General features: G+C 39.1%; 1 protein-coding gene and 1 pseudogene across 1 annotated transcript in view; one reads left to right on the top strand and one right to left on the bottom strand.

The window, feature by feature from the left end:
* Positions 1-3,077: 3,077 nt before the first annotated feature.
* GALNTL5 (polypeptide N-acetylgalactosaminyltransferase like 5) overlaps positions 3,078-27,059 on the bottom strand; it is a 71,881-nt gene continuing 47,899 nt past the window's right edge. The window contains exons 7-9 of the mRNA XM_061198963.1: positions 24,956-25,073; positions 6,651-6,800; positions 3,078-3,233 (exon numbers count right to left, since the gene is read on the bottom strand). Of these exons, the coding sequence (XP_061054946.1) occupies positions 3,078-3,233; positions 6,651-6,800; positions 24,956-25,073 (424 nt within the window). The remainder of the gene's footprint in view (positions 3,234-6,650; positions 6,801-24,955; positions 25,074-27,059) is intronic.
* On the top strand, positions 21,254-21,771 carry LOC133096563 (tRNA-splicing endonuclease subunit Sen15-like; annotated as a pseudogene).

Here is a 27,059-nt window from a genome sequence, read left to right as displayed (position 1 = left end):
AATTCTCAACATTTAGGTTATGCATTTTTTTTCAGTCGGCAGGCCCCATGCCAGACGTACTTAGTAATCAAAATATGCGTTTTACCACCGTGGCCAGGTGACCTTTTTTTTTTTTTTAACTTATTTATTTATTTATTTACTTATTTATGGCTGTGTTGGGTCTTCGTTTCTGTGCGAGGGCTTTCTCTAGTTGCGGCAAGCGGGGGCCGATCTTCATCGCGGTGTGCGGGCCTCTCACTATCGCGGCCTCTCTTGTTGCGGAGCACAGGCTCCAGACGCGCAGGCTCAGTAATTGTGGCTCACGGGCCCAGCTGCTCCGCGGCAGGTGGGATCTTCCCAGACCAGTGCTCGAACCCGTGTCCCCTGCATTGGCAGGCAGATTCTCAACCACTGTGCCACCAGGGAAGCCCGCAGGTGACTTATGTACACATCAAAGTCTGAAATCAGTGTCCTAAGGTGCAGTCAGTGCAGGAGACCGGCCATTGCTCCACCTTCTCCCGACGCTTGATGGTGTCAGACATTTTATTTGCCATTCTGATGGGTGTGGAGCAGATCTGTTTCTAGCTGTTATTTTACATGGGTTCATACTGTCCCGCCAAATTAATGTACAGCTGTACCATTCCAGAAATTGAAGCTTTGGGTTAGCTCCAATTTTTTACCATTAGAAAGAATGACATGAATATGCTTTTTGCAGTGTAGCATCTAAACCCGGGGTCTTTGAGGCTGGGCATAGGCTAGTCTATGGGCTGTGTTCATCTATCCCTAGATACAGTTGCCAGAGGAAATATAGGAGGCTTAAATTTTGAATTTCAGATTAAAAACAATTCACTAGCATGTCCCATAGAATATGTGGAATATACTTTTACTAAGATATTATTGTTTATCCAAAATTCAAGTTTACCAGGGCATGCTGTACTTTTATTTGCTAAATCTGGCAACACTAACCCTGGACAAGTTCTAACCTTAGTTTTCTGTTTTATGGTATGGTAATAACAATAGGAACTATCTTGTAAAGTTGTGTGGATGAGATGAGATAATCTATGCACAGTACTTACCAGGGGGTATGAAACATAGTGAGAGCTCAATAAGTGTTAGCTCTTATTTTTATTTCATCTCGGTGTGTCTTAGGATAAATTCCTGAAAGTATGCTTTCCTTACAGAATTCTCTGGCTAATGTAAGGCTTGTCCAAGTGTTTGGTCATACCCAAAACTGTTGTGTGAAAAGCCTTGAGCAGGTGAGCAGATACGTTCTCAACTAGCTCCAGAATACAAATCAGATTTTAAAATTTCTATACAAAACCATAACTGCCACCTACGGGCAAGTATGGTTTTCCTTTCAATCACACCAAGCACTTGGATGTTGATTCTGATTTGTTTTCTATTCCAGAGTCAGCTGAAACAATATTCTAGAGGAGATTGTTTAAGCAACATTCTACATCGTTTCTAAGACTTATTCATGCTATCTAGGACCTGAACTAAATTACATTAAAAAACTAAGACTGAATATTAGGCCCATGGCTCTAAGAAAAAGAACATTTTTCTTTTGGCAAAGCTGATATTTACAACATCCTTCTTTATGCTTACCAAACAAGATTCTCTGAATTTATACTACAATTCTTTTTCCTTCGGCTGCAGAAATTTTATTTTGTATTTTACTCTAATTTTAATGGATTCATAGGTTTATTACAATCAATTTTTTATTACCTTCTAGAGCAGCTAAGGTATAAACATGGGCCCAGAATATACTAATCATGTGGCAATTACTTTGTGCTGCCAGATTGACCTTATAAAAGCTCAATCAAGTTACCCTGGCCATCTGTAATATTTGGGCACAGGTTTTTCCCATCTCTTTCCTGCAATAGATTTTTATAGAGTATTTTGCCAAATACATGGGTATAACATTATAAACTGGTTCTTTTTTCTTTACATTGTATATATTATTTCAAAGAACATAAGCTCCATGAAGGGAGGGATGTTTACCTGCCCCCTTGTCAGCTGCATCCCAGCACCTAGAAGGACACCTGGCCTGAGATGACCATTCAGTTGTTGATTAAATGAGCATAATAGATGAGTCAAGTTGTTTTCTGCTGTAAAAAACTAGTTTATATTTTCTCCAGCAGAAGCTATGATTTAGTGATTCTATCCTAAGTCTCCTCCTTTTTACTCCTTTCAATGTATTCCTTCCCTCATCTTCTCATTCTCTTCGGTTTGTGAATTAAATATATTTTCACTTTTCTAGCTGCCTTCACCAGGGTGAATGCAACAGCCATCCCTCTAACCTGATAGAAGTACTTTAGACACCTGGGAGTGTGTCCACACAGGATGAATATTGAACCTAGTTACCTCTTCCCCAATCCCAGCTAAACAGTTTTCTCGAGTCATGTCAAACACAGATTATCAACAAGGCATGCAAGCCAAGAAGTGTCAGGAGAGCTGTAGGCCAGAGCCACAGGAGGGAACAGACATGAAAAAGGCAAAATCAGAAGTAGGGAAGAGGGAATGTCTCCAATTAACTGGAGGGCCAACAGAAACAAACAGGGAGGCTGGCCTAGAGAGCTGGACCAGGACACCCAGGCAAGTGACTGGACATCAGAAACTCAGGAACCCAACCAAGCAATGTGTCAAGGCCAGAATCTACACTGGCAGCAAGAAAGGAGCTTAATACAGTTGAGCCAAAGTTGGTATGGACCAACCAAGGCTCTCTGAGAATGTCTTTCTGGGGAGGTCACCAGCCCAGGTCACCTATCTGGAGTAGGAATTGAGTTGACCAAGAGTTGAGCAGTCCTTATGGTCTACCAGGATGAAGTGAGCTTGGCAAATAATTGGAGATAACACACTTAATCTCAATCGATTTTATGATAGCCTTAAGTGTGTGACAACATGCATTTCTAATGTTTAAGGTCTTGCCACCCCAGAAATTTAGTGGCAGAAAAGGCACTTCTGATGTAGACCATTCTGGTTGTACTTCTTACTGTAGTTCACATAATTTCATGATGTTCCAAACTTGTTCTCTTCTCTACGTTGAAGGACTAGGGGAATTTTTAACGCTTTGTCAATGAAAATGATTGGTTTTCCTTTCATGAGACTCTCTTAGAGGTCTCCAATTCCGGGAAGACAGTATCCAAATACCACTGAAATGACTTGCAACCCAATTGTTTCCTTAATTCAACACGCTCACTAATATCTCCATAGGCAAGATATTTCAGACTAGGTCTTCGTAAAAAAACCTGCTCCTAAATGGAAAGAAAGAGTCATTTCATTAGACCAGACAAATCTTTGGTAATCAAATCATGATATCTAACATAGCAGTATATATTTTCATCTGAACTAAAACAAAACAACAACAGAAAACCTTCCCTCTGTATGGGGAGGGCAGAGACACACATAGGACCTGGGACTCACTCACCCCACATATATTCACCGGATGTGCTGTGACAGACCACGATGAAAGTAGCGTAGAGGGACTCAGGAAGTCTAAGTCCTGCCTCTCAAGAGTTCTAGAATCATAGCCACCTATTGTAGTGTTTCCCCTTTCTCCTACTCTCTCAGTGATACTCAAGGACAAAACCCCTCACTCCCCAATCCCTATCAACACGTCTATGGTTTCAGAAATGGGGGGTGGTGGCGGCTAAGGGCAAACTGACTCTGGAGGAAGACGACCTGGCTTCAATTTCTGGCTCTGCTATTTATTAGCTATGCGACCTTGGCTGCTACCCTCATGAGACTGTGGTGAGGACTGAACACTTTCATACGTGCAAAGCTCTTAGGAGACTAAGGCTGGCACATAGTAGGTGTCATGTCAGTGTCGGCCATTATTATCACCACACCTGGTTAGTCTTTTCTGCGTTCTGATTTAAGGAAGCACCAAGTATGAGTGTCTAATGGACTCAAGCTCTGCCATGTTAAAAGAGGTATTCTAAGTAGACCAAAGCCTCCTTGAAAGCAGAACCTTTCTATTTTCATCTGTGTATTCCCAGTGCCTGGTATATAGCATAGTAATATTGTTGAGTGAGAGGAGCTTGCTTACCCAAACTAGCACAGTATGGGTATGCCATGTTGGATTCTCCCCAGGGATCTTTAGGTCTTTGCCATCATGTCTTGCCACTCCTAGTTCCCCAGGGGGGATTGGTGCAGAGAATGGGCCTGAGGGAGGGTGTCCTCGTTTTGGAGTGAAGGCAGAGAAGACCTTAGGCAACATCTCCCTGTCCAAAGCCTGTTTTGCCCAATGGCATTCACTCAACTTCCCAACATGCTGTGTCATACAATCCATTGATTTTATGCCAAACATTACATGCTTTTTATATTAGATGGAACTTTTGGTAACTATATCCCCCATGAAATTCAGTAAACTACTCAGTCCTAACTGTGTTCAAGTCAACCATTTAAATCTGTGACCTCTGGTCACAGAAAAAAAAAAAAAAGCTTAAAATCTCTCATAACTAAAGAAATGCAATTTCAAACAATGAGATATCATTTTTAACCTATCAGATTAGAAGAAATACAAAGTTTAATTAAAACTAGGGTTGGAATAGTTGTGGGGAGACAGGCACTTTTATATACATTCGATGGCAGTATAGGTGACAGTGTAGACAGTGAAGGACCATTTGGACATTATTCATCAAGATTTAAGATGCACTAACTCATGGTCCACAAGTCCATGTCTTCAGATTTATTCAAGATATATCTGCACAAATGTGCAAAAAGATACAGGTAAAGGATGTTCATTTTGGCACTGTTAAGGAATAACAAAAAGCCAAGATGATCAGAATGTTTATCTCTGGGGGCTATTTATGAATGGGATCAATTTTAAGAGATCCATTCAAAGGAAATATTTTAAAGGATGACATGTTTATCTGCTCTGACTTTAAAAGACTTTGAAAGTATGTTTTTAAATTACACTAATAAATGGAAAAATTACAACAAAATATTGCTGCTCAAATCGAGTTAGGTAAAAGAAAAGGATATATACTCGTGTGTATGTGCACGTGAACAGGAAACTGTAGACAGTAATTTAGTGGTGACTTCTGAGGGGTGAAGCTATGGGCTTAGAAAGCTCACTTTTCACTTCATGCTTTTCAATACTGTAAGACAAAAATGTGTATGCATTACCTTTTTAAAAATATTTTTTTAAAAATCAGGAAATATAATAAACATACAAAAAAATAGCACATAGAATATAAACGTGCACCTTAGTGAATTGTGAAAAATCAACCCCAGAAACCCTAAGTCAAGAAATAGAACATAATCAGCATCTCAGAAGCCCCTTGCCTTTCCTTTCCTGATCATAACCCTTTCTCTTAGTCTGAAGTGCTATCCTGATTATGTATTCATTTCTTTGCTTCTCTTTCTAGTATCGATATCTAATTATCCACACATAGATTATATGGTTTGATTTTACCTGTTTTTAACTTTATAGAAATGGAAAAATACAGTATATATTCTATTGTGTTTGGCTGCTTTTGTTCACCATTATATCTTTAAGATTTACTATACTGTTGTATGTATATTTAAAGTTGATTAATTTTCATTGCTATATAGAATCACATCATTAAACATATCATATTTATTCATTCTACTCCTGATGAACATTTGGGTTGTATTCAGTTTTGGCTAACACAAACAATGCTGTTTATAAACATTCTTGTTCATGTGTTCTGGTGCACAAAAGCACGCTTTCTGTAGTGTATATACAGGATGGGATTGCTGGATCATGGGATATTCATGTCTTTTATTATTTGATATTGCAAAACTGTTTTCCAAAGTGAGTTTGTAACAATTAACACTCCCACCCACAGTGTCCGAGACTTCCTGTGCTTGCCAACACATGGTCCTATCAGATTTAAAAATGTTTTGCCAATCTAGGTGGCTATGTAGAAATATCTCATTGAGGTTTTAATTCATATTGCCCTGATTACTCAAGAAATTGAGTATTACTACTTTTATAATTTAAAATAATAAAGAAATATTAGATCAAGACCAGGACACATAATATCACAGAGAGATTCTTACATATTTCTACCCATTTATCTGAAATGAAGTCTTCTTGTTACTGTCCAAATTTGTTTGAACTTTCAAATTAAAATGAAGCTGCATCTATATGTTCTCTGTATGTACATTCTAAAGGTCCCGGCAAGGGGCTTAAACCATGGGGAGATGCACAAATGAAGGGGCCTGGCTTTGATGTAAAAATCTTTGACTGTTAGAGAAAAAAGGAGCAGAGGTTCTTGTGTGGTCCCCAGACCAGCTGCAGCCGCATCACTTGGGAGCTTGGTAGTGGAGGAAGAGAATCCAAAATTTGCCCATGGGAATGGGGGCAGAGAGAGGTATTTGCCGCAGAGGGGCCATCTTTGGGGGAGGAAAATAGATCTAGGGGGAAAAAAAAGCCTTCTCGTGTTGGTTGATTTACTTCTGAGAAACTTGAGTTTCCCTAGAGATTAAAAAAAAAAAAAAGAGTAAGGTGCAAGTGTAGCAGCTTAAAATGCACAAATTGAGAATAGCGTCTGAAAATGGGTGGGTGAACAGCTGAAGGGTTGCCCTAATTTAAGGAAAAGTACAAAAATTGGTATCTAGAAAGCAGCAGAAGGCTTCTTTAGAGCCAGTCCCTCTCTGTACTCTCACTCATCTTTCCAAACCAGGGACATATCCTTCACCTTGTAGTCATCTAGCCAAACGTGCGCCAGTCTGAGATTATTATATGCCAAGGCTTTTACAATTCCAGTGTGGTTTGCAACGTGTTGCTTATCAATATGTCCTACTCGAGAGCAGGGAAGTATAAAGAGTTGGCCTCCACACATCCAGATCTAGACATAAGAAAAACAGAAAACATACTAATGATTAATGAGTGTTTGCTAGTAATAGGCAACTGCTGAATTAAAACAAAAATAACAATAGCTAACACTTATTAAGTTTCTTATTTCATTTGATCCTCACAACAACCCTATCATGTAGGTACTGTGATCATCCCTATTTTACAGATGAAGAAACTAACACATACATTGGTTAAGAAGCTTGCCCAGTGATATAGTGGCAGAGCACAAGGTTCGAACTCAGGAAATCTGGCCCTAGAGTCAGTGCGCTGAATACTAAGTGATCCTGCCTCACTTGTACGTGACCAGTTCTGATGCTGATTATGTATGAAAACTGACAAGATATTTTATCTTAGGATATTCTCAAACAATATTCTGAGAGTAACATTTTCTGAGGTGATTAAGTATTGCTGGATATAAGCAAGTAATAAGAGAAATATCAATCATGGCTGAATTCAGTTATTCATCTTTTTTGTACTTAAAACACTTTATGATGCTTATTTTTAATAACGTTTTTTATTACACAAAAGCAAAATATGACCATCGAAAAACTAAGAAATGTAGAAAAGCACACAGAAAAAAGTAAAAATAACTTTTTGTTTTTTAACACTTTGTCAGTCAATATTAATCCAAGTATGTATGTGTACATACAGAGATACACAACATTAAGATAACTTGCTTTTCTTCATTTGATATTATGTGAAGTTATTTTAAAAGTCTTGTATTGTTGAACATCTTGGTAGTTTTTGATTTTTATTATTATAGATAATACCACAAAAAATGTGCTTGTAACATAAATCTTATGTATAGTACACTTGCATGACTCTTCTCTTTACTTTAATTCAGTGATTCTTGCATGGTCCCCAGACCAGCAGCATCAGCATCACTAAGGAACTTAGAAATGCAAATCCTTGGGCCCACCCAGACCTACAGAACTAGGAAGTCTGGGTCTGGGGGCAGAGTAATCTGTACTTTAACCAGCTCTTTAGGTGATTCTGATGCACACTAAAGTTTGAGAACCACTGTTCTAATTGATCAAGGTAATATATCCCAGTTTTATAGATATTTTCTTAGGTGGATTCACCTAATCATTTAGGGAACAGTAGTAGGAGAATAAGACTCACTGAAAACAATACTCAGAAGTATTATGGTGAAATATATCACTCAGATAGTCAGAAAGGATTATATCAAAGAAAATGGAAAGGCAGAACTTCTGACATAACATGAGACCTACTGACTGGTGCAACTAACCTCTAGAGTTCTTTAGAAATACCCAGAAACATCCCCACAGAATGTCTAGAAAAATATCCATTGAATTCCTTCTCTAAAATGGATGGCTCAGTAGAAAAACCCTTAGACCAGAAGTCCAAAGAATTAGGTTCTTTTATCATCTCTGCCACATGCTTATGATCAGACGTATCCTCTCTGACTCTCATTTTCATCTGGAATTGAGAACTAAATAGGTGCTCATTTAAGCCACCACTTGGGTGTGCTTTGTTATGCAGCAAAAGCTAACTGATACTAGCCACCTATAATGTCTTATTCTCTTTTTTAAAAGTGAGAACTTAAAGAAATTTGGAAAATCATTAATATCTGTTTAATAATTAGAATGGATACAGAAGTATCTATTATTATTGGTACATTCTTACATGTTTGAAATGTTTCTGTATTAAAAAAAGAAATCTGGCTATGAGTATAGAATAGAAAACAAAAGTCAAGTAACCAAAGTGATAAAGGAGGAATACAAGTAAAAAATGTATTTAAAAACTTTCTCAAAAATCAAATTGAGGGAAGCTATTGCAATGTAGCCCAGTCTTCATAGGACCCACAAAGTTGCTCTTTTCTTCTTGATTCATTCTCAAAGGGAAACATGATCCATCTGGACGTGCCTTTTGCTCTGCTCATTGTTCATGTAGGTGATGGTCAGCTTTCTTTCTCAGATATACTGCTGGACGTAGTCTGTCCAGCTCCCAGTTTCTATTATTATTATTATTATTGGAGGAGGAAGAGGATGACGAGAAAGCAGAGTATCCCATTAAGAGTTAGTATAGTGCAGTGGTGCAGAGCACAAACTCTGGGGCCACTCAGTGTGGTTCAAATCCCCTATGAGCTGTGTGATCTGGGGCAAGTTACTGAAGTTACTCAACCTATTTGTGTCTCAGTTTCCTCACCTGTAAAATGAGAATAATAACAGTACCTGCGTCATGGGATTGTTATGAGCATTAGAAAATCTGATACTTGTAGAGTGCTTAGAGTTCATGTTTTGTAAATGAGAGTGTATCTCTGTTGTAGTGAGGTGCGGTAGACTGCAAGTGTGGTCACAAATGCTTTTCATTCTTACATGCACACTTAATTGCAATGTAACTCTGTACTTCATTCCATCAAGAAGTGAGGTTTATTTCTCCATCTCTTGAATCTGGTCTTGGCCTCGTGATTTGCATTGGTCAACGTTAACAAACGTGATGCAAACAGATGCTTGAAAAGTGTTTGTAGCACTTTGGGACTTGCCTTCTCTTGCTGCTCTTGAGAACCTTGTGACCACTTCACTGTGAATAAGCCTCACTAGCCTGCCTGACAATGAGAGACAAATGACCTGGTCATCGCCACTGTTCCACCTATTATTGGGCCAATGTCCACATATGTAAATGAGGCCATCCCATATGAGCCAGCACCAGCTGAGCCTCCCCATGAGCAGAGATGTGTAAGCAATACCAGTAGAAACCAGTCATCCTGGCTATGACCAAAAGAACCACTTTAGCAATACAATGAATTTTGAGGACTTACAATTGATTGTTGTTTTAAGCCACTGTATTTTGGGACAGTTTGTTATACAGCAAAAGCTAACTGATACATGAGGGAACATATTTCTCTTAACCAGTTTTACTCATTAAGTAAATAGGACCTCCATCCACTGAGTTGCTCATTCCAGAAACTTGGTGTGATAGATGGAAATACTGTTCAGCAATATTATCTCACTCTCCACCCCTCACTAAGGGGTAGAGTATATTTCTCTGACACACTGACTTTGGGCTTGTCCATTTGACATGCTTTGGCCCATGGAACGTGAGCAGACATGATGCCTGTGGAGGCTTTAAACATGCTGTGTGGTTTGGCTTGACTTTTGCATTCCTGCTTATCAACATGAGAAGAATATGCCCAGAGTTGCTACTAGAATGACAAGCAGAGCTGACCAAACTCAGAGCCAGTGTAAATTCCGAGGCAGAGCCATGCTGGCCAACCCAGAGACATAGCAAAGAAAAAAGCAGATGCTTCTTGTTCTAAGCCACCCAGTTTTGAGCTAGTTTGTAACAAGCATCATCGTGGCATTAGCTGACTGATCATTGGGCTGTCCATGACACCCCTTTCTCTCGATAGCCACGTAGCTGGTCCCTCTCTGGGTTCTGTCCATTCTACTTGTAAATATGCCTGGAATCTGTCCAATTCTTTCTGCCGCTGTTGCTACTGCTCTGGTTCCGTCCATTGTCACCCTTTTGTCCAGGTTATTGTAAGAACCTCCTGGTCTGCCTGCTTATCCTCCACTATGTCAGCCTCCACAGCCACTGTCACTGCCCTGCTTAAAACATACCAGTGGCATTTCATTGCACGTAAGACACATCTAAATCCTTACAGGGTCCTGCAGAGTCCTACCCCTGCCTCCCTCTCCAGCTTAATCTTGCTATTCTCTCCTCACTCATTCTGGTCCAGCCTCACTGGCCTTCTCCACTGACACACATGGGTTGGAAGGCTGTCCGCTTTCCAAGTCAGTGGGCAGAAACTGGGGCATTACTGAGTATCTTCTTACTCGTTGTCTGTAATCTGCATTTGTGAGGGGAAGCAGGGGTGCATCATGCAACAAAGCCAGGGTAGGAGTTTCTCAGTCAATCTTGCTGGCCTCACAGTTATGGGGGTGTCTCCCAGATTCAGGCTGCCTATTCATTTTAATTTCTAGTGGGATCTCATCTTTTCCAGTCTCAGTAAATATCTTAGTAGAAAGTTAGGAGAGGCTGCTGCCCAGATACCATTTTAATTTAGAACTCTGGGGCAGCTGTAGCATAAAAAGAAAGGAACGAACATTGGCTGAGAGCACTTTAGGTGGCAGAAGCTGTGTTAGATGCCTTATGCCCATCGCTGCGGTGAATGCACACAGTACCACTGTAAGGTGTCTATTATTCTGATCGTTTACACGTGGGGCCTTTTAGACTCTTGAGTGGTTCAACCACTCAGCAAATATTTCTCGACCACTTTTTACATAGTCAAAGTACCAGGTGCTGAGAACGCATTTTGAACAAGTCAGATCTTTCCCTGCCCTCATGGAGCTTACAGCTGGTAGGAACACACAACTGGCAGAGCCCAGCACAGAATAAAAATGGGGTCTCAGGTTCAAAAATTATGAAAAGTTTCAAGATGGCAACAGCAGAGCATTAAGCCAAGTGTGGGGTTCTTCTAAACATGGTACCATGTGCCACCACCCAGGCTGCATGTCTACACAGCCTGCCCTGCACACACAGACAGGAGACAACTGTGATACAGCACAATAAGTGCTGTGATGGGGGAAGCATGCATAGGAGGGGAACGGATCCCAGACGTGGGTGTGTGTGTCTATGTGTGGGGGGCAGGTAAGGAAGATAAGGTCAAGAAAGTCTTCCTGAAGAAATTACATCAAAGCTGTAGCTATGGATTACGGCGGTGGGGAAAGAGGAAAGTGAACAGAGGCAGGTGATGATTTAGAGGTAGAACTGCCTAGATAAGGTGAGGTTAACGTGGGCAGGAGAGGGAGTGTGGAGTCCAGGGAGGTTCTCCATGGGGCATGTGTGCAGATAACTGGCGGGGTGGGGGAGGGGTAGCATGTCATCCACTCATAGAGGGAACGTGGGAGGAGGAATTTGGGTTTAGCATACCTGTGGGACATCCCTGCCATGGTGACTTGTAGGCGATTGGCCACACAAGCTTCTGACTCAGGAGAAGGAACTGGGAAGGAGCGAGAATTGGTGTCATCAGCATCCGTTAATCATGGGAACGTGATGTGGATGAGGTTATGGAGAAGGTGGAGAGAGCAGAGAAAGAGGGACTTGGGGAAACCCCTTAGGGGTGGAAATTCTGAGCAGATGGGCCAAGAAAAGTAACCCAGTGAGGCAGTGGAGAGCCACGGTCTGAGCAGGGGGCTGGGTGCTGAGCAACTTGCCTAATCCTCTACTGTGTCAACGCAGGAGAATTGGCTTCAGCCTCTCTCTACCACAGGTGTGTGGTTTGCTCTCAAATCACAGCATCCAAGGGATGTAGCAACCTTGGGCCGAATCTGAGCTGGCACCTGTGTCTAAGAGGCTCAGTCTGGAGGGTGAGGTAGGTGATCCTCCAAGTGTAGGGCAGGGCCCCGGTTCCTGCAGGAGTGTATCTTGCCCCTTGGGGGACACCAGGATGGAACCCTGGGGCAGTGTGGCCAGACACAGAGCAGGTTGTCTGCTCTCTCAGGGAAACAGAAATGCTAATCTGGAGCCTGGTTATGAGGCCTATTCCGAGGTTGGGAGTGAAGCTGCAGCTCCGTGGGCACCCAGCGAGTCATCATTTTCCACGAGCAATGGTAACACTGAGCTCAGGGCAACTAAAACAAATTCAGGGCATTGGAGGCTTCCAACATATGGCCAGCCTTAGAGAGAAGTGACTTAGGGTAAACCCGAGCTGGGGGGCAGGAAGGGTCTCAAGATCTGAAGTTGAGTAGATCATACAAGGCAGGAAGCGATAGGTTTGGAGCACACTACTTATGATTGCTGTGAGTTTGAGCAAGTCACACTACCTCTTTGTGCCTCAGTTTCCCCATTATAAACAGGAGATGATGCTGGTACCTACCTCACAGGTTTATTATGAGGATTAAGTGAGTTGATATCTGTAATATTTCAGAGCAGTGCATGTCACACATAATAAGAACTTGAAAATGAAATACATTTTTATCCTTTACATCTCAACTTAAATGCCATTTCTGCCGTGGCAGACACACACCTCCCCTAAGACAAGGCTAGGTTCGCCTTTTATATGATCTCACAGTACTCTGTATTTCCCCTTCACTGCATTTATCAGAAATAAAACTAAATAACTACTCATCTCACTCTACCCCAGATATTGATAGAATGGAAGCTTTATGTCATTCGAAACCACTTTTGCTTTGAGTGCTACTGTATTTTAGCACCCATCACGGTGCTTGGCATGTGACAGGTTCTCAATAAATACTGCTGAATGAGTGAATGAATGAATGAATGAGGATTGTGTCTTCTGAATGCCCAGCTTGTGGCACAGCCTGATGCAGGAGGTGCTCCTTAAATGATGGCTGTGTTGAACACTGAACTTAACTAGAACACTCAAGAGAGCCCTAAACTGAAACGAGATTTGGGTCTGACCACCATACAGGTGTTAGTTACAGCCATGGGAGTTGATGTAGGTATATTATGAAAAGTATTAACAAGGGGACGGCACAGACGCTGGCCGAAGAGAATAGAGGAGTCGCCACAGGTCCTGGTGGTCCTGCCTTGCTGGGTGCTACCACTTTTGTTTCTGGGCCATGGGAAGGCTGAGATGTGGAGAAGGGAGGCGTGGTGGGCGACAGGTGGGAGGTATTCGGCTGGCTCAGAGTAGAGGTTCTTTCCCATCAGATAAGGAAAGAGTGCACTAAGTTAACAACAAGCATGGCTTCACAGGTGCAGAGCGGCTACATGTCAGCCCTGAGCCCTGAAGAGCACGTGGGGTAAGAAGAGAGGGTTGACAAGAGGAGCAGTCTTGCGAGCACCCATGTTTAAGAGACACACAGAAGAAATTCCTGTGAAGGAGATTGAGAACAGCTGAGCAATACAAGGGGATTTTTCTTGGATTTTGCCCTAAAACCCAAGAAAACTTCTGGAAAAGACTGGTGTACCATGTCAAATGCTACAGTAACCTCAAGCACACAGAAGACCAAAAGCCATCCATTAGGGACACGAATATGAAACTGATGACAGTGCCATAAATGATGTCAGAGGAAGGATGCTGAGGGCCTCCAGGATACTGATTTATTGGAATGAAGAGTGAGTGAGAAATGAAGTAGATGCAGGTGTAGCTGATCTTCCCTTAGGAAAAACCAGGTTACTTGGGTAGAGAAGGCTGCTGGTGTCAAGAGTGCCTAGCTATTTATTAATTTACATGTTTGTTTACAAAAAGAGAGAGCCAAGCATACTTAAAACGTATTAAGGGGCCATTTGGAATCAAGTAGCTGAAAATATTGAAGCAAAGATAATGAGTGCACTTGAGTAATAAGTTTGCTGTTATTTGCTGTCTGGAGGGAAGGTAAAGCCAAGATAAGGAATACACTCACTTTTTTTTTTTTTTTAACTGTATGATATCACTTGTAATGTGGAATCTAAACAATAATACAAATGAATGTATATGCAAAACAGAAACAGACTCACAGATACAGAAAACAAACTAGTGCTTACCAAGGGGGGAGGCGCAAGGTAGGGCTATGGGATTAAGAGATACAAACTACTATGTCTAAAATAGATAAGCAAGCAGGATATATTGTATAGCACAGGGAATTATAACCATTATCTTGGAATAACTTTTAATGGAGACTTATCTGTAAAAATACCGAATCACTGTGCTGTACACCTGAAACTAATGTAATACTGTAAATCAACTATATTTCAATAAAAATTTTTAAATAATACAAATGAATCTATATACAAAACAGAAACACATTCACAGACAGAAAACAAACTTCTGGTTACCAAAGGAGAGAAGGAGTGGGGGAGGGACAGATTAGGAGTGTGCGACTAACAGATGCAAACTATTACACTATATATAAAAAAGATAAGCAACAAGGATTTCCTGTATAGCACAAGGAATTATATCAAATATCTTGTAGTAACCTATAATGGAATATAATCTGAAAAAGAAAAACTGAATCACTATGCTGTACACCTGAAACTAATACAATATTGTAAATCAACTATACTTCAATTAAAAAAAATTTTTTTTTTGATGGTGGAATTTTGAATCCCTAGGATTTTGTTTCTTTGATTAGAAGTAAATCAGTATTTTTCTGAAATATTTATTGTTCATTAGTATTTCCTTTAAAAGTCTTAAAATTCATTTATGTATATAATGCAACTCCATTCAAAAACTTAGGGATTGATTTTGAAATTGCTGAAATGATTGAGAAGAACAAATTACACTCAGAAAATTCTGAAAATGAAGAGTAACAAGGGACTCACTCTACCAATTAATAGACTTTATCGTAAAGCTACAGAAAATATTAATGCACGTGATTGGCTCGACAACTGGCAAATGGATCAGTTGAACACAGAAAGACCTAAGTATATATGATAATTTAATTTGTTAAAAAATGTGTCGTGCCCGTTTCTTTCTCTTCATAATTGTCACTTGATTAACAACTTGAAAAAAATGCAGCACTTTAACTATTATCATGCACCAAAGTCTAAATATAGTAGAGAATTAAATATAAACAATGATGTCATACAACTATTAGAAAAAAATTATATGAAAAATTATTGGATTTGAGAATTATAAAAGTTAAAAAGCAAACTTAAAGCAAATATTTTACTTGTTTAAAAGCCTTTAGTATTTAGCCTTTTATCATTATATAATATCTATTTTCTGTTTATTGCTTTTAATGTTAAATGCCAATTTTATGTTAATATTGCCACTTCAGCATTTCTGGTTTTGTTTATTCACCTAGTATTTTTTTTTGTTTCTTTTTTTTTTTGAATTTTTGAATTTTATTTTATTTATTTTTTTATACAGCAGGCTCTTATTACTCAGCAATTTTATGCACATCAGTGTATACATGTCAATCCCAGTCACCCAATTCATCCCACCACCATCCCCACCCCCCGCAGCTTTCCCCCCTTGGTGTCCATACGTTTGTTCTCTACATCTGTGTCTCAACTTCTGCCCTGCAAACCAGTTCATCTGTACCATTTTTCTAGGTTCCATATATATGCGTTAATATACGATATTTGTTTTTCTCTTTCTGACTTACTTCACTCTCTATGACAGTCTCTAGATCCATCCACGTCTCAACAAATGACCCAATTTCATTCCTTTTTATGGCTGAGTAATATTCCATTGTATATATGTACCACATCTTTTTTATCCACTCATCTGTCGATGGGCATTTAGGTTGCTTCCATGACCTGGCTATTGTAAATAGTGCTGCAATGAACATTGGGGTGCATGTGTCTTTTTGCACTATGGTTTTCTCTGGGTATATGCTCAGTAGCAGGACTGCTGGGTCATATGGTAATTCTATTTTTAGTTTTTTAAGGAACCTCCATACTGTTCTCCATAGTGGCTGTATCAATTTACATTCCCACCAACAGTGCAAGAGGGTTCCCTTTTCTCCACATCCTCTCCAGGATTTGTTGTTTGTAGATTTTCTGATGATGCCCATTCTAACTGGTGTGAGGTGATACCTCATTGTAGTTTTGATTTGCATTTCTCTAATAATTAGTGATGTTGAGCATCTTTTCATGTGCTTCTTGGCCATCTGTATGTCTTCTTTGGAAAAATGTCTATTTAGGTCTTCTGCCCATTTTTGGATTGGGTTGTTTGTTTCTTTAATATTGAGCTGCATGAGCTATTTATATATTTTGGAGATTAATCCTTTGTCCGTTGATTCATTTGCAAATATTTTCTCCCATTCTGAGGGTTGTCTTTTCGTCTTGTTTGTAGTTTCCTTTGCTGTGCAAAAGCTTTTAAGTTTCATTAGGTCCCATTTGTTTATTTTTGTTTTTATTTCCATTACTCTAGGAGGTGGATCAAAAACGATCTTGCTGTGATTTATGTCAAAGAGTGTTCTTCCTATGTTTTCCTCTAAGAATTTTATAGTGTCCGGTCTTACATTTAGGTCTCGAATCCATTTTGAGTTTATTTTGTGTATGGTGTTAGGGAGTGTTCTAATTTCATTCTTTTACATGTAGCTGTCTAGTTTTCCCAGCACCACTTATTGAAGAGGCTGTCTTTTCTCCATTGTATATCCTTGCCTCCTTTGTCATAGATTAGTTGACCATAGGTGCGTGGGTTTATCTCTGAGCTTTCTATTTTGTTCCATTGATCTATGTTTCTGTTTTTGTGCCAGTACCATATTGTCTTGATTACTGTAGCTTTGTAGTATAGTCTGAAGTCAGGGAGTCTGATTCCTCCAGCTCCGTTTTTTTTCCTCAAGACTGCTTTGGCTATTCGGGGTCTTTTGTGTCTCCATACAAATTTTAAGATTTTTTTGTTCTAGTTTCGTAAAAAATGCCATTGGTAATTTGATAGGGATTGCATTGAATCTGTAGATTGCTTTGGGTAGTATAGTCATTTTCACAATATTGATTCTTCCAATCCAAGAACATAGTATATCTCTCCATCTGTTGGTATCATCTTTAATTTCTTTCATCAGTGTCTTATAGTTTTCTGCATACAGGTCTTTTGTCTCCCTAGGTAGGTTTATTCCTAGGTATTTTATTCTTTTTGTTGCAATGGTAAATGGGAGTGTTTCCTTAATTTCTCTTTCAGATTTTTCATCATTAGTGTATAGGAATGCAAGAGATTTCTGTGCATTAGTTTTGTAACCTGCAATTTTACCAAATTCATTGATTAGCTCCAGTAGTTTTCTGGTGGCATCCTTAGGATTCTCTATGTATAGTATCATGTCATCTGCAAACAGTGACAGTTTTAATTCTTCTTTTCCAATTTGTATTCCTTTTATTTCTTTTTCTTCTCTGATTGCCGTGGCTAGGACTTCCAAAACTATGTTGAATAATAGTGGTGAGAGTGGATATCCTTGTCCTGTTCCTGATCTTAGAGGAAATGGTTTCAGTTTTTCACCATTGAGAATGATGTTTGCTGTGGGTTTGTTGTATATGGCCTTTATTATGTTGAGGTAGGTTCCCTCTATGCCCAATTTCTGGAGAGTTTTTATCATAAATGGGTGTTGAATTTTGTCAAAAGCTTTTTCTGCATCTATTGAGATGATCATATGGTTTTTATTCTTCAATTTGTTAATATGGTGTATCACATTGATTGATTTGCGTATATTGAAGAATCCTTGCATCCCTGGGATAAATCCCACTTGATCATGGTTTATGATCCTTTTAATGTGTTGTTGGATTCTGTTTGCTAGTATTTTGCTGAGGATTTTTGAATCTATATTCATCAGTGATATTGGTCTGTAATTTTCTTTTTTTGTAGTATCTTTGTCTGGTTTTGGTATCAGGGTGATGGTGGCCTCATAGAATGAGTTTGGGAGTGTTCCTTCCTCTGTAATTTTTTGGAAGAGTTTGAGAAGGATGGGTGTTAGCTCTTCTGTAAATGTTTGATAGAATTCACCTGTGAAGCCATCTGGTCCTGGACTTTTGTTTGTTGGAAGATTTTTAATCACAGTTTCAATTTCATTACTTGTGATTGGTCTGTTCATATTTTCTGTTTCTTCCTGGTACAGCCTTGGAAGCTTATACCTTTCTAAGAATTTGTCCATTTCTTCCAGGTTGTCCATTTTATTGGCATAGAGTTGCTTGTAGTAGTCTCTTAGGATGCTTTGTATTTCTGCGGTGTCTGTTGTAACTTCTCCTTTTTCATTTCTAATTTTATTGATTTGAATCCTCTCCCTCTTTTTCTTGATGAGTCTGGCTAATGGTTTATCAATTTTGTTTATCTTCTCAAAGAACCAGCTTTTAGTTTTATTGATCTTTGCTATTGTTTTCTTTGTTTCTATTTCATTTATTTCTGCTCTGATCTTTATGATTTCTTTCCTTCTGCTAACTTTGGGTTTTGTTTGTTCTTCTTTCTCTAGTTCCTTTAGATGTAAGGTTAGATTGTTTATTTGAGATTTATCTTGTTTCTTGAGGTAGGCTTGTATAGCTATAAACTTCCTTCTTAGAACTGCTTTTGCTGCATCCCATAGGTTTTGGATTGTCGTGTTTTCATTGTCATTTGTCTCTAGGTATTTTTTGATTTCCTCTTTGATTTCTTCAGTGATCTCTTGGTTATTTAGTAATGTATTGTTTAGCCTCCATGTGTTTGTGTTTTTTACATTTTTTCCCTGTAATTGATTTCTAATCTCATAGCGTTGTGGTCAGAAAAGATGCTTGATATGATTTCAATTTTCTTAAATTTACTGAGGCTTGACTTGTGACCCAAGATGTGATCTATCCTGGAGAATGTTCCGTGCGCACTTGAGAAGAAAGTGTAATCTGCTGTTTTTGGATGGAATGTCTTATAAATATCAATTAAATCTATCTGGTCTATTGTGTCATTTAAAGCTTCTGTTTCCTTATTTATTTCATTTTGGATGATCTGTCCATTGGTGTAAGTGAGGTGTTAAAGTCCTCCACTATTATTGTGTTACTGTTGATTTCCTCTTTTATAGCTGTTAGCAGTTGCCTTATGTATTGAGGTGCTCCCATGTTGGGTGCATATATATTTATAATTGTTATATGTTCTTCTTGGATTGATCCCTTGATCATTATGTAGTGTCCTTCCTTGTCTCTTGTAACATTCTTTATTTATTTTTTTAAAAATTTTCTTTTGATCACATCTTTTTTTTTAAAGGAATTCCTTTATTTTATTTATTTATTTATTTATTTATTTATTTATTTTTAGCTGTGTTGGGTCTTCGTTTCTGTGCAAGGCTTTTCTCTAGTTGCGGCAAGCGGGGGCCCCTCTTCATCACGGTGCACGGGCCTCTCACTATCGCGGCCTCTCTTGTTGCGGAGCACAGGCTCCAGATGCGCAGGCTCAGTAGTTGTGGCTCACAGGCCTAGTTGCTCCACGGTATGTGGGATCTTCCCAGACCAGGACTTGAACCCGTGTCCCCTGCATTGGCAGGCAGATTCTCAACCACTGAGCCACCAGGGAAGCCCCAACATTCTTTATTTTAAAGTCTATTTTATCCGATATGAGTATTGCTACTCCAGTTTTCTTTTGATTCCCATTTGCATGGAATATCTTTTTCCATCCCCTCACTTTCAGTCTGTATGTGTCCCTAGATGTGAAGTGGGTCTCTTGTAGACAGCATATGTATGGGTCTTGTTTTTGTGTCCATTCAGCAAGCCTGTGTCTTTTGGTTGGAGCATTTAATCCATTCACGTTTAAGGTAATTATCGATATGTATGTTCCTTTGACCATTTTCTTAATTGTTTTGGGTTTGTTTTTGTAGGTCCTTTTCTTCTCTTGTGTTTCCCACTTAGAGAAGATCCTTTAGCATTTGCTGTAGAGCTGGTTTGGTGGTGCTGAATTCTCTTAGCTTTTGCTTGTCTGTAAAGCTTTTGATTTCTCCATTGAATCTGAATGAGACCCTTGCTGGGTAGAGTAATCTTGGCTGTAGGTTCTTCCCTTTCATCACTTTAAGTATATCATGACACTCCCTTCTGGCTTGTAGAGTTTCTGCTGAGAAATCAGCTGTTAACCTTATGGGAGTTCCCTTGTATGTTATTTGTTTTTTTTCCCTTGCTGTTTTCAGTAATTTTCCTTTGTCTTTAATTTTTACCAATTTGATTACTATGTGTCTCGGCACGTTTCTCCTTGGGTTTATCCTGTATGGGACTCGCTGTGCTTCCTGGACTTGGGTGGCTATTTCCTTTCCCATGTTAGGGGAGTTTTCGACTATAATCTCTTCAAATATTTTCTCTGGTCCTTTCTCTCTCTCTTCTCCTTCTGGTATCCCTATAATGCAAATGTTGTTGCGTTTAATGTTGTCCCAGAGGTCTCTTAGGCTGTCTTCATTTCTTTTCATTCTTTTTTCTTTATTCTGTTCCGCAGCAGTGAATTCCACCATTCTGTCTTCCAGGTCACTTATCTGTTCCTCTGCCTCAGTTATTCTGCTATTGATTCCTTCTAGTGTATTTTTCATTTCAGTTATTGTATTGTTCATCTCTGTTTATTTGCTCTTTAATTCTTCTAGGTCTTTGTTAAACATTTCTTGCATCTTCTCGATCTTTGCCTCCATTGTTTTTCCAAGGTCCCGGATCATCTTCACTATCATTATTCTGAATTCTTTTTCTGGAAGGTTGCCTATCTCCACTTCACTTAGTTGTTTTTCTGGGGTTTTATCTTGTTCTTTCATCTGGTACATAGCCCTCTGCCTTTTCATCTTGTCTATCTTTCTGTGAATGTGGTTTTTGTTCCACAGGCTGCAGGATTGTAGTTCTTCTTGCTTCTGCTTTCTGCCCTCTGGTGGATGAGGCTATCTAAGAGGCTTGTGTAAGTTTCTACACTCACTTTTTAAATACATATCATTCACAATATCGATTCTATTCTCAGACACAAAAATGTGCTTATTAAGTTACGAGGTCCTGAAAGGGAGACTATTTCATATGCTTCATTCTCAGAGAGCAATGCAATAAAATGAGAAATAATCAACCAATCAATAAAAAGCACCAGAGGCATGGATGTTACAAAAATAATGCCTGGGACGGCAGGGCATGGAGGAGCGCAGCGAGTCTCAGCCGACCGCAGGCTGCAGCGATGTGCGCCCGGGCAGCAATCATAGCTGCGGCGCCCCTGAGGACGCCTGGATGGGCACGCACCCTAAGTATTTAGAAATGATGGAATTAGATATAGGAGATGCCACCCAAGTTTATATAGCATTCTTGGTTTACCTGGACCTCATGGAGAGTAAAAGTTGGCACATGAAGTAAACTGTGTGGGATTACCAGATCTCCAGCTCATCTGCCTTCTTGGTACTGAGAAGGAGAAGGGTTACAGACAGTGGTGCCTACACCCGTCAGTGCTTCCCTCAGCCATAACAGGATAAGGGAGATCTTGAAGTCATCTCGAAAATTGCAAGGTGATCCAGATTTGCCAATGTCTTTTACTTCTGCCATAGTGGAGTCTGACTCCACAATAGTCTATTACAAACCTACTGATGGATTTATGCTGCCAGATCCTCAGAATATTTCCCTTAGAAGATGACACCTATACTTCCCGATGCTTGCTTTATTCACACAAGATTGGATTGAGACCCCTCAGCCTGATTCATCTTTTATCTCAGAGCTAGTCAGGGTTGACTTAGCTGGGCCCATTCCATAAGTTTTCTTTTCAATAATAAAACTTTCCCAGATAGAAGAATTAATTTTATTCAAAAATATAGGCTAGTTGCTCTAGAACTTTCTCATCTGGAGACAGTTTAATTATAGTTGTATACAAGTTTATGCCTAGGGTGTGTTCAGAAGGGTAGAACATTGCTGAGGCTGCCACCTCTTTCTCTTACTCAACCCTCTCAGTGCCTTTTGGTCACTACAGCTAGCCTGGAATGGCATTTCATGCACACTTTGATACCTGGAGAGTTTACTTTAGTCTGCTTTTTCATCCCCAATAGAAAGTATTCTTTCAACTGGCTTTTTTCATGTTGCAATTACTGTTACTTCCCTCTTTGGTTGACTTTAAATCAAAACTAAAAATATCCTCATCCAGAGTGTAAAATTACATGGCTAGATTAATAGGGACCAGAGAATTGCTACCTACAAGAGTACTGGGTCTTTTTTTTCCATTCTTATTACCACCACCTGTACTGTATCACAGCTAGAATATTACAAGGGAGATAGTAGGGGACAGTGTTAACCTTAAAAACATTTTTCTTAAGTAGACCCAGTTTTTCCACTTTTGTTAATACCTCCCAATTAAGTTGCCTAAAGTATAAACAACTATATGGAAAAGATGTTTCAAGTGACATTTTGGGGCATATAATAGTCCAAATTATAAATGACTTAAAAGTTTAAGGCAAGGGTGAGTGAAATTTTTCTGGAAAGGGCCAGAAAGGAAATATTTTAGGCTTTTCAGGTCATATAGGCTTTCTCACAACTTCTCAGCTCTGCCGTTTGTAGGACAAAAATAACCATAGACAGTATCTAAATGAATGGTTATGGCTGTATTCCAATAAAACTTATTTGCAAATGCAGGGCCATAGTTTGCCAACCCCTGGTCTGGGGAAATAGTCAATAAACATATATAGCTAATGAATGGTATGTTATGTACCCATTAAAAATTAGTAATGAATATACTGAAAAACATGAGAAAATATTTAGTAACAAAAAGCAAGATACAAAAGTATATGAATGTGTATGATTATGGCTATAAATAACATACCAAGTATATAATAAAAATATGACAAAATAAATTACTAACTGGTTATAATAGGATGGCAGAGCAGGAAATGGATGACTTTGTCTTTCTTCAATATTTTAGTTTTTCTCTATTTGTATTACTTTTATAATAAAAATGTTTTAAAATAAATAAATAAATAAAAATAATGCCTGGATCAGAAGGGAACAAATGAGTAGGAAAAAAAAAAAAAGCAATGAAAATAACGAACTTACAGGATACTGCCAAATAGGGACTTGAAGGAAAAATATATTGCTCTAGATATTCCTATATTCAAAATAAGGTATCTGAAGCATTACGAGAGAAGACTGTGCTTAAACTAACTTTAAAGAAATGTAGAAAGTAGCCAGCCAAAAAAAGGAAGAGGGAGATAAAATCCAAAGCAGAAAAAAATTGGAAAAACACAAAAAGCAAATCTGGTGAACATCTTAATACATGCTAAGAGAAACGCAATTCAAACCGCTGCAGATGATTTCAGAGAGTATAAAGAGCAGTTGGCAAAATTAAAGTGGAACAATAATGGCTGCCACTTATTTATCAGCTCCGATAAATAATCTCTTATCTTTACAACAACCCTGTAATAGAGAGAATTTTTTTCTTCATTTTATTTGTAAGGAAACTAAAGCTCAGAGAGAATAGGAATTTAGTCATAAGTGAAGCTGTTTTCTCTACTCCCAGTTGTCTCTGTTGGGAAAAGAGACAAAGCAGAGAAAAGGGAGAAAAAAATGTGAAGGGCAATGATGGCGAGCTCACAGCCCAGATTTTTATGCACAGTTCAAAATGATCATTATAAAATTCTTTAGAATTCAGTCAAATACAAAAAATTACCTATGATTAACATATGATAAACATTTGAATAGCTTAGTATTTTCTTCAGACTCTCCAGGAATACCTACTTTGTACTTTATTCTCCACCCCTATTACTTCATTAATTTTTTTTTTTTTTTTGGCCACACCATGCGGCTTGCGGGATCTTAGTTCCCCTACCAGGGACTGAACCCGGCCCCTCGGCCATGAAACCAGGGATTCCTAACCACTGGATCACCAGGGAATTCCCACATTAAATCTTTATAAAATTCTGAGAATGGCATTTTTACTTATTCCTGTTTAACAGATGAGGAAACCGAGAACTAGAAAAATGAATGACCTGCCAAGGATCATATAGCAAGTGAGTGGTAGGGCTGAGACTCACCCTAATGTCTAGTGTTCTAATATCATAGGATTTTTAAAAAAATTAAATCTATTATTTTTATTGAGATATAATTTATACACCACCAGAAATCCACACTTCAAAGGCTACAACTTGGTGATTTTCAGTATTTTCACAAGGTTGTACAATCATCACCACCATCTAGTTCTGGAATATTTTACCACCCCACAAAGAAAACTGGTACCTGTTAGCAGTCACTCTCCTCCCCCAGCCCCTGGCAACCACTAATTTATTTTCTGTTTCTATGTATTTGCTTAGTCTGGACATTTCATACAAATGGACTCATAAATATATGGCCTTTTATGTCTGGCTTCTTTTATTTACCATAATGTTTTCAAGTTTCATCCCTGTTGTAGCAGGTATCTCAGGATTTAAGAGTTAGGAGAAAACTTATTAGACATCTTCTACCAAATCCTCTCACTTTACAGATGGAGAAACTGAGACCTAACATACCCCATATATTCAGTGACACCCAAGTCCCCTACCTCCTAATCCTGTGTTTTTTCAACACACTACTAATACCAAGACAATCAGAATAATAAAAAGGAGATTCCACAAATAGATAAAAATGTCACATTAATTTGACATACCATATATTAGAAATAACATAGGTAAGAAAATCTGATATTTTGTTAAAGGTTTTCCATTTCTGTAAGGAATCCCATAAATCATTTACTTCACGTGGCACCTGAATGGCACCAGATGCTTGTGTAGGGAAACAGGGCGTAGTTGCCACAGCATATTACATGACTTGAAGTTAGATTTTACTTTCTATATACAAAGGTAACTATTTAAAACAAAAAGTCTGAATTACCCTTAGTGAAAGTTCCAAATTTTCTCCTCCCCAGAGATTCATGCCCTTGTCGTACTGTCCGATTTCATTAAAATAATGCCTATTTATAGCAAAAATTCCTCCAGCCATTGCAGGTGACCTAAAAAGGACACACATATATTAAATTTATTCCATAAAGTCAGTCATTGTGGATTTTGGCCAAAACTATATTAAATATTAGTGATAACAGTTAAAAACTAGAAAACACCCATATTAACTAACACCAAAATTATCTTAATATACATTGAAGTATGTAAAATTACTAAGGTAAAATGGCAACAATAGCTTTAACTTAGCTCTCGTCAAATTTTGTAAGCAATCTATTCTAAAACGTTGTCTTGGTGACAGGGAAAATTTTCTTTAGTATGTGAGCTTCCCACAGGGATGATGATTGAATTGGGTAGTGGGAATTTAGAGATCTCCCTTTCTAAAGGCATTAAGTGAATTGTCATATTTACTTCTGGGAAAACCATAATGTTACATAGCATCTTTTTTGGTGCACCAACAGCAGAGCCCAATAAAACCAAACTATGTAGTTTGAAAATAATTACAGATCCATTCATTCATTGTTCGAAAAAGTCTATGTAAAGCCATTATGATGTGTTAGGGATAAATTAGTTAATCAACAAGCAAAGGTGGAAGTAGGGAGACTAGTTAGAGGTTGTTGTGGTGGTCCCAGAGAAAGATGATGGAATCTTGGATAAGGGTACAGCAATGAAGGAGATGAGATGTGGCTGAATTCTATATAGGTTTTGAAGATGGAGCCAGCAGATTTGCTATGGGTGGGATGTGCGGGTTGGAGGAAGTTTGGCCTGGATAACCTGGAAGATAGCGTTACCATGCACTGATTTGTTTGTTTGTTTGTTTTGACCGCATTGCAGCATGTGGGATCTTAGTTCCCCGACCAGGGATCGAACCCGTGCCCCCTGCAGTGGAAGCACGGAGTCCTAACCGCCGGACCGCCAGGGAAATCCCTAGAGTTACCATGCACTGAGACGGGGAATGCTACAGGTGGAACCAAGTTTTTGGTGGGAAGATTCAGTTTGGGACATATTTAAGGTGTCTGTTCAGCATGCAAGTGGAGATGCCAGTAGGCAGCAGGATAGGTGAGTCTGGTGTTCTGAGAGAGGTCAGAGCCTGAGAGTCACCAGTACAAGGTGGGTGAGAAACACTCCGTGAGCGACGGGGGGTGAAGAGGACAGAGCCCTGGGCACTTCAGCAGTGAGAGGTCGGGGGGAAGAGGAGGAATCAGCCAAGGGCATGGAATAAACCAGCGGTGAAGGAGGAGCGAGAGCTGGGGGCTCTGGTGGTCTGGAGGCCACGGGAAGAGTGCCCGTCAAAGAGAAGGGAGAGGCCAGCAGCATGGACACGGCTGACAGGCCACGTGAGACTAGGACTGAGGACTGGACATGACAGTGTGAAGCTGGCGGGGAGGGCAAAGCCTGACTGCAGTGAGCTTAAAGTCGAGTGAACAGTTCAACAGAACTGGAGAGAGTGATACCGACGACTCTTTCTAGGCGGTTTAATACAAAGGAGAGAAAAGGAAAGGGGAAATGGCTGATAAAATAAAATCATTCTATTTTTTTAATTGTGAGAGAGAACAGCATGCCTGTAGTCTGCTAGGAGTCATCCCATCTGGTAACTGGACGAAGCTGGTCCCTGCATGTCCCCCTCCCTGGGGGCCACGAGTGCCGTTGGTGGAAGCTTAAGACCACGATTTTCCTTGCTTGTTCTAAGTTTCATCTACCTTTTATTTTTGTCATTAGAACTATTGTAAGTAGGGGGAAAAATATATCTTCAGATATGAATGCTAATTCATGGCTAATATCTAAAATTAATTTTTTCCTTTAACTCTTTAAAACAACCTATTTTTTTCTTACATATATTATTATACATTATAATTGTATTATAACATATCATATGTAGAATATATATTCCATATGTAATATATACATATATAATCACACAATTGGTATTATACTGATTTTTTTTTTAATTGAAGTATAGTTGATTTACAATGTTGTGTTAGTTTCTGGTGTACAGCAAAGTGATTCAAATAGACATATATATATTATTTTTCAAATTC

Source organism: Eubalaena glacialis, chromosome 8, assembly GCF_028564815.1.
Source record: "Eubalaena glacialis isolate mEubGla1 chromosome 8, mEubGla1.1.hap2.+ XY, whole genome shotgun sequence".
In the NCBI taxonomy this organism is placed as follows: Eukaryota; Metazoa; Chordata; class Mammalia; order Artiodactyla; family Balaenidae; genus Eubalaena; species Eubalaena glacialis.
This window is presented reverse-complemented; position numbering and strand designations above follow the sequence as displayed.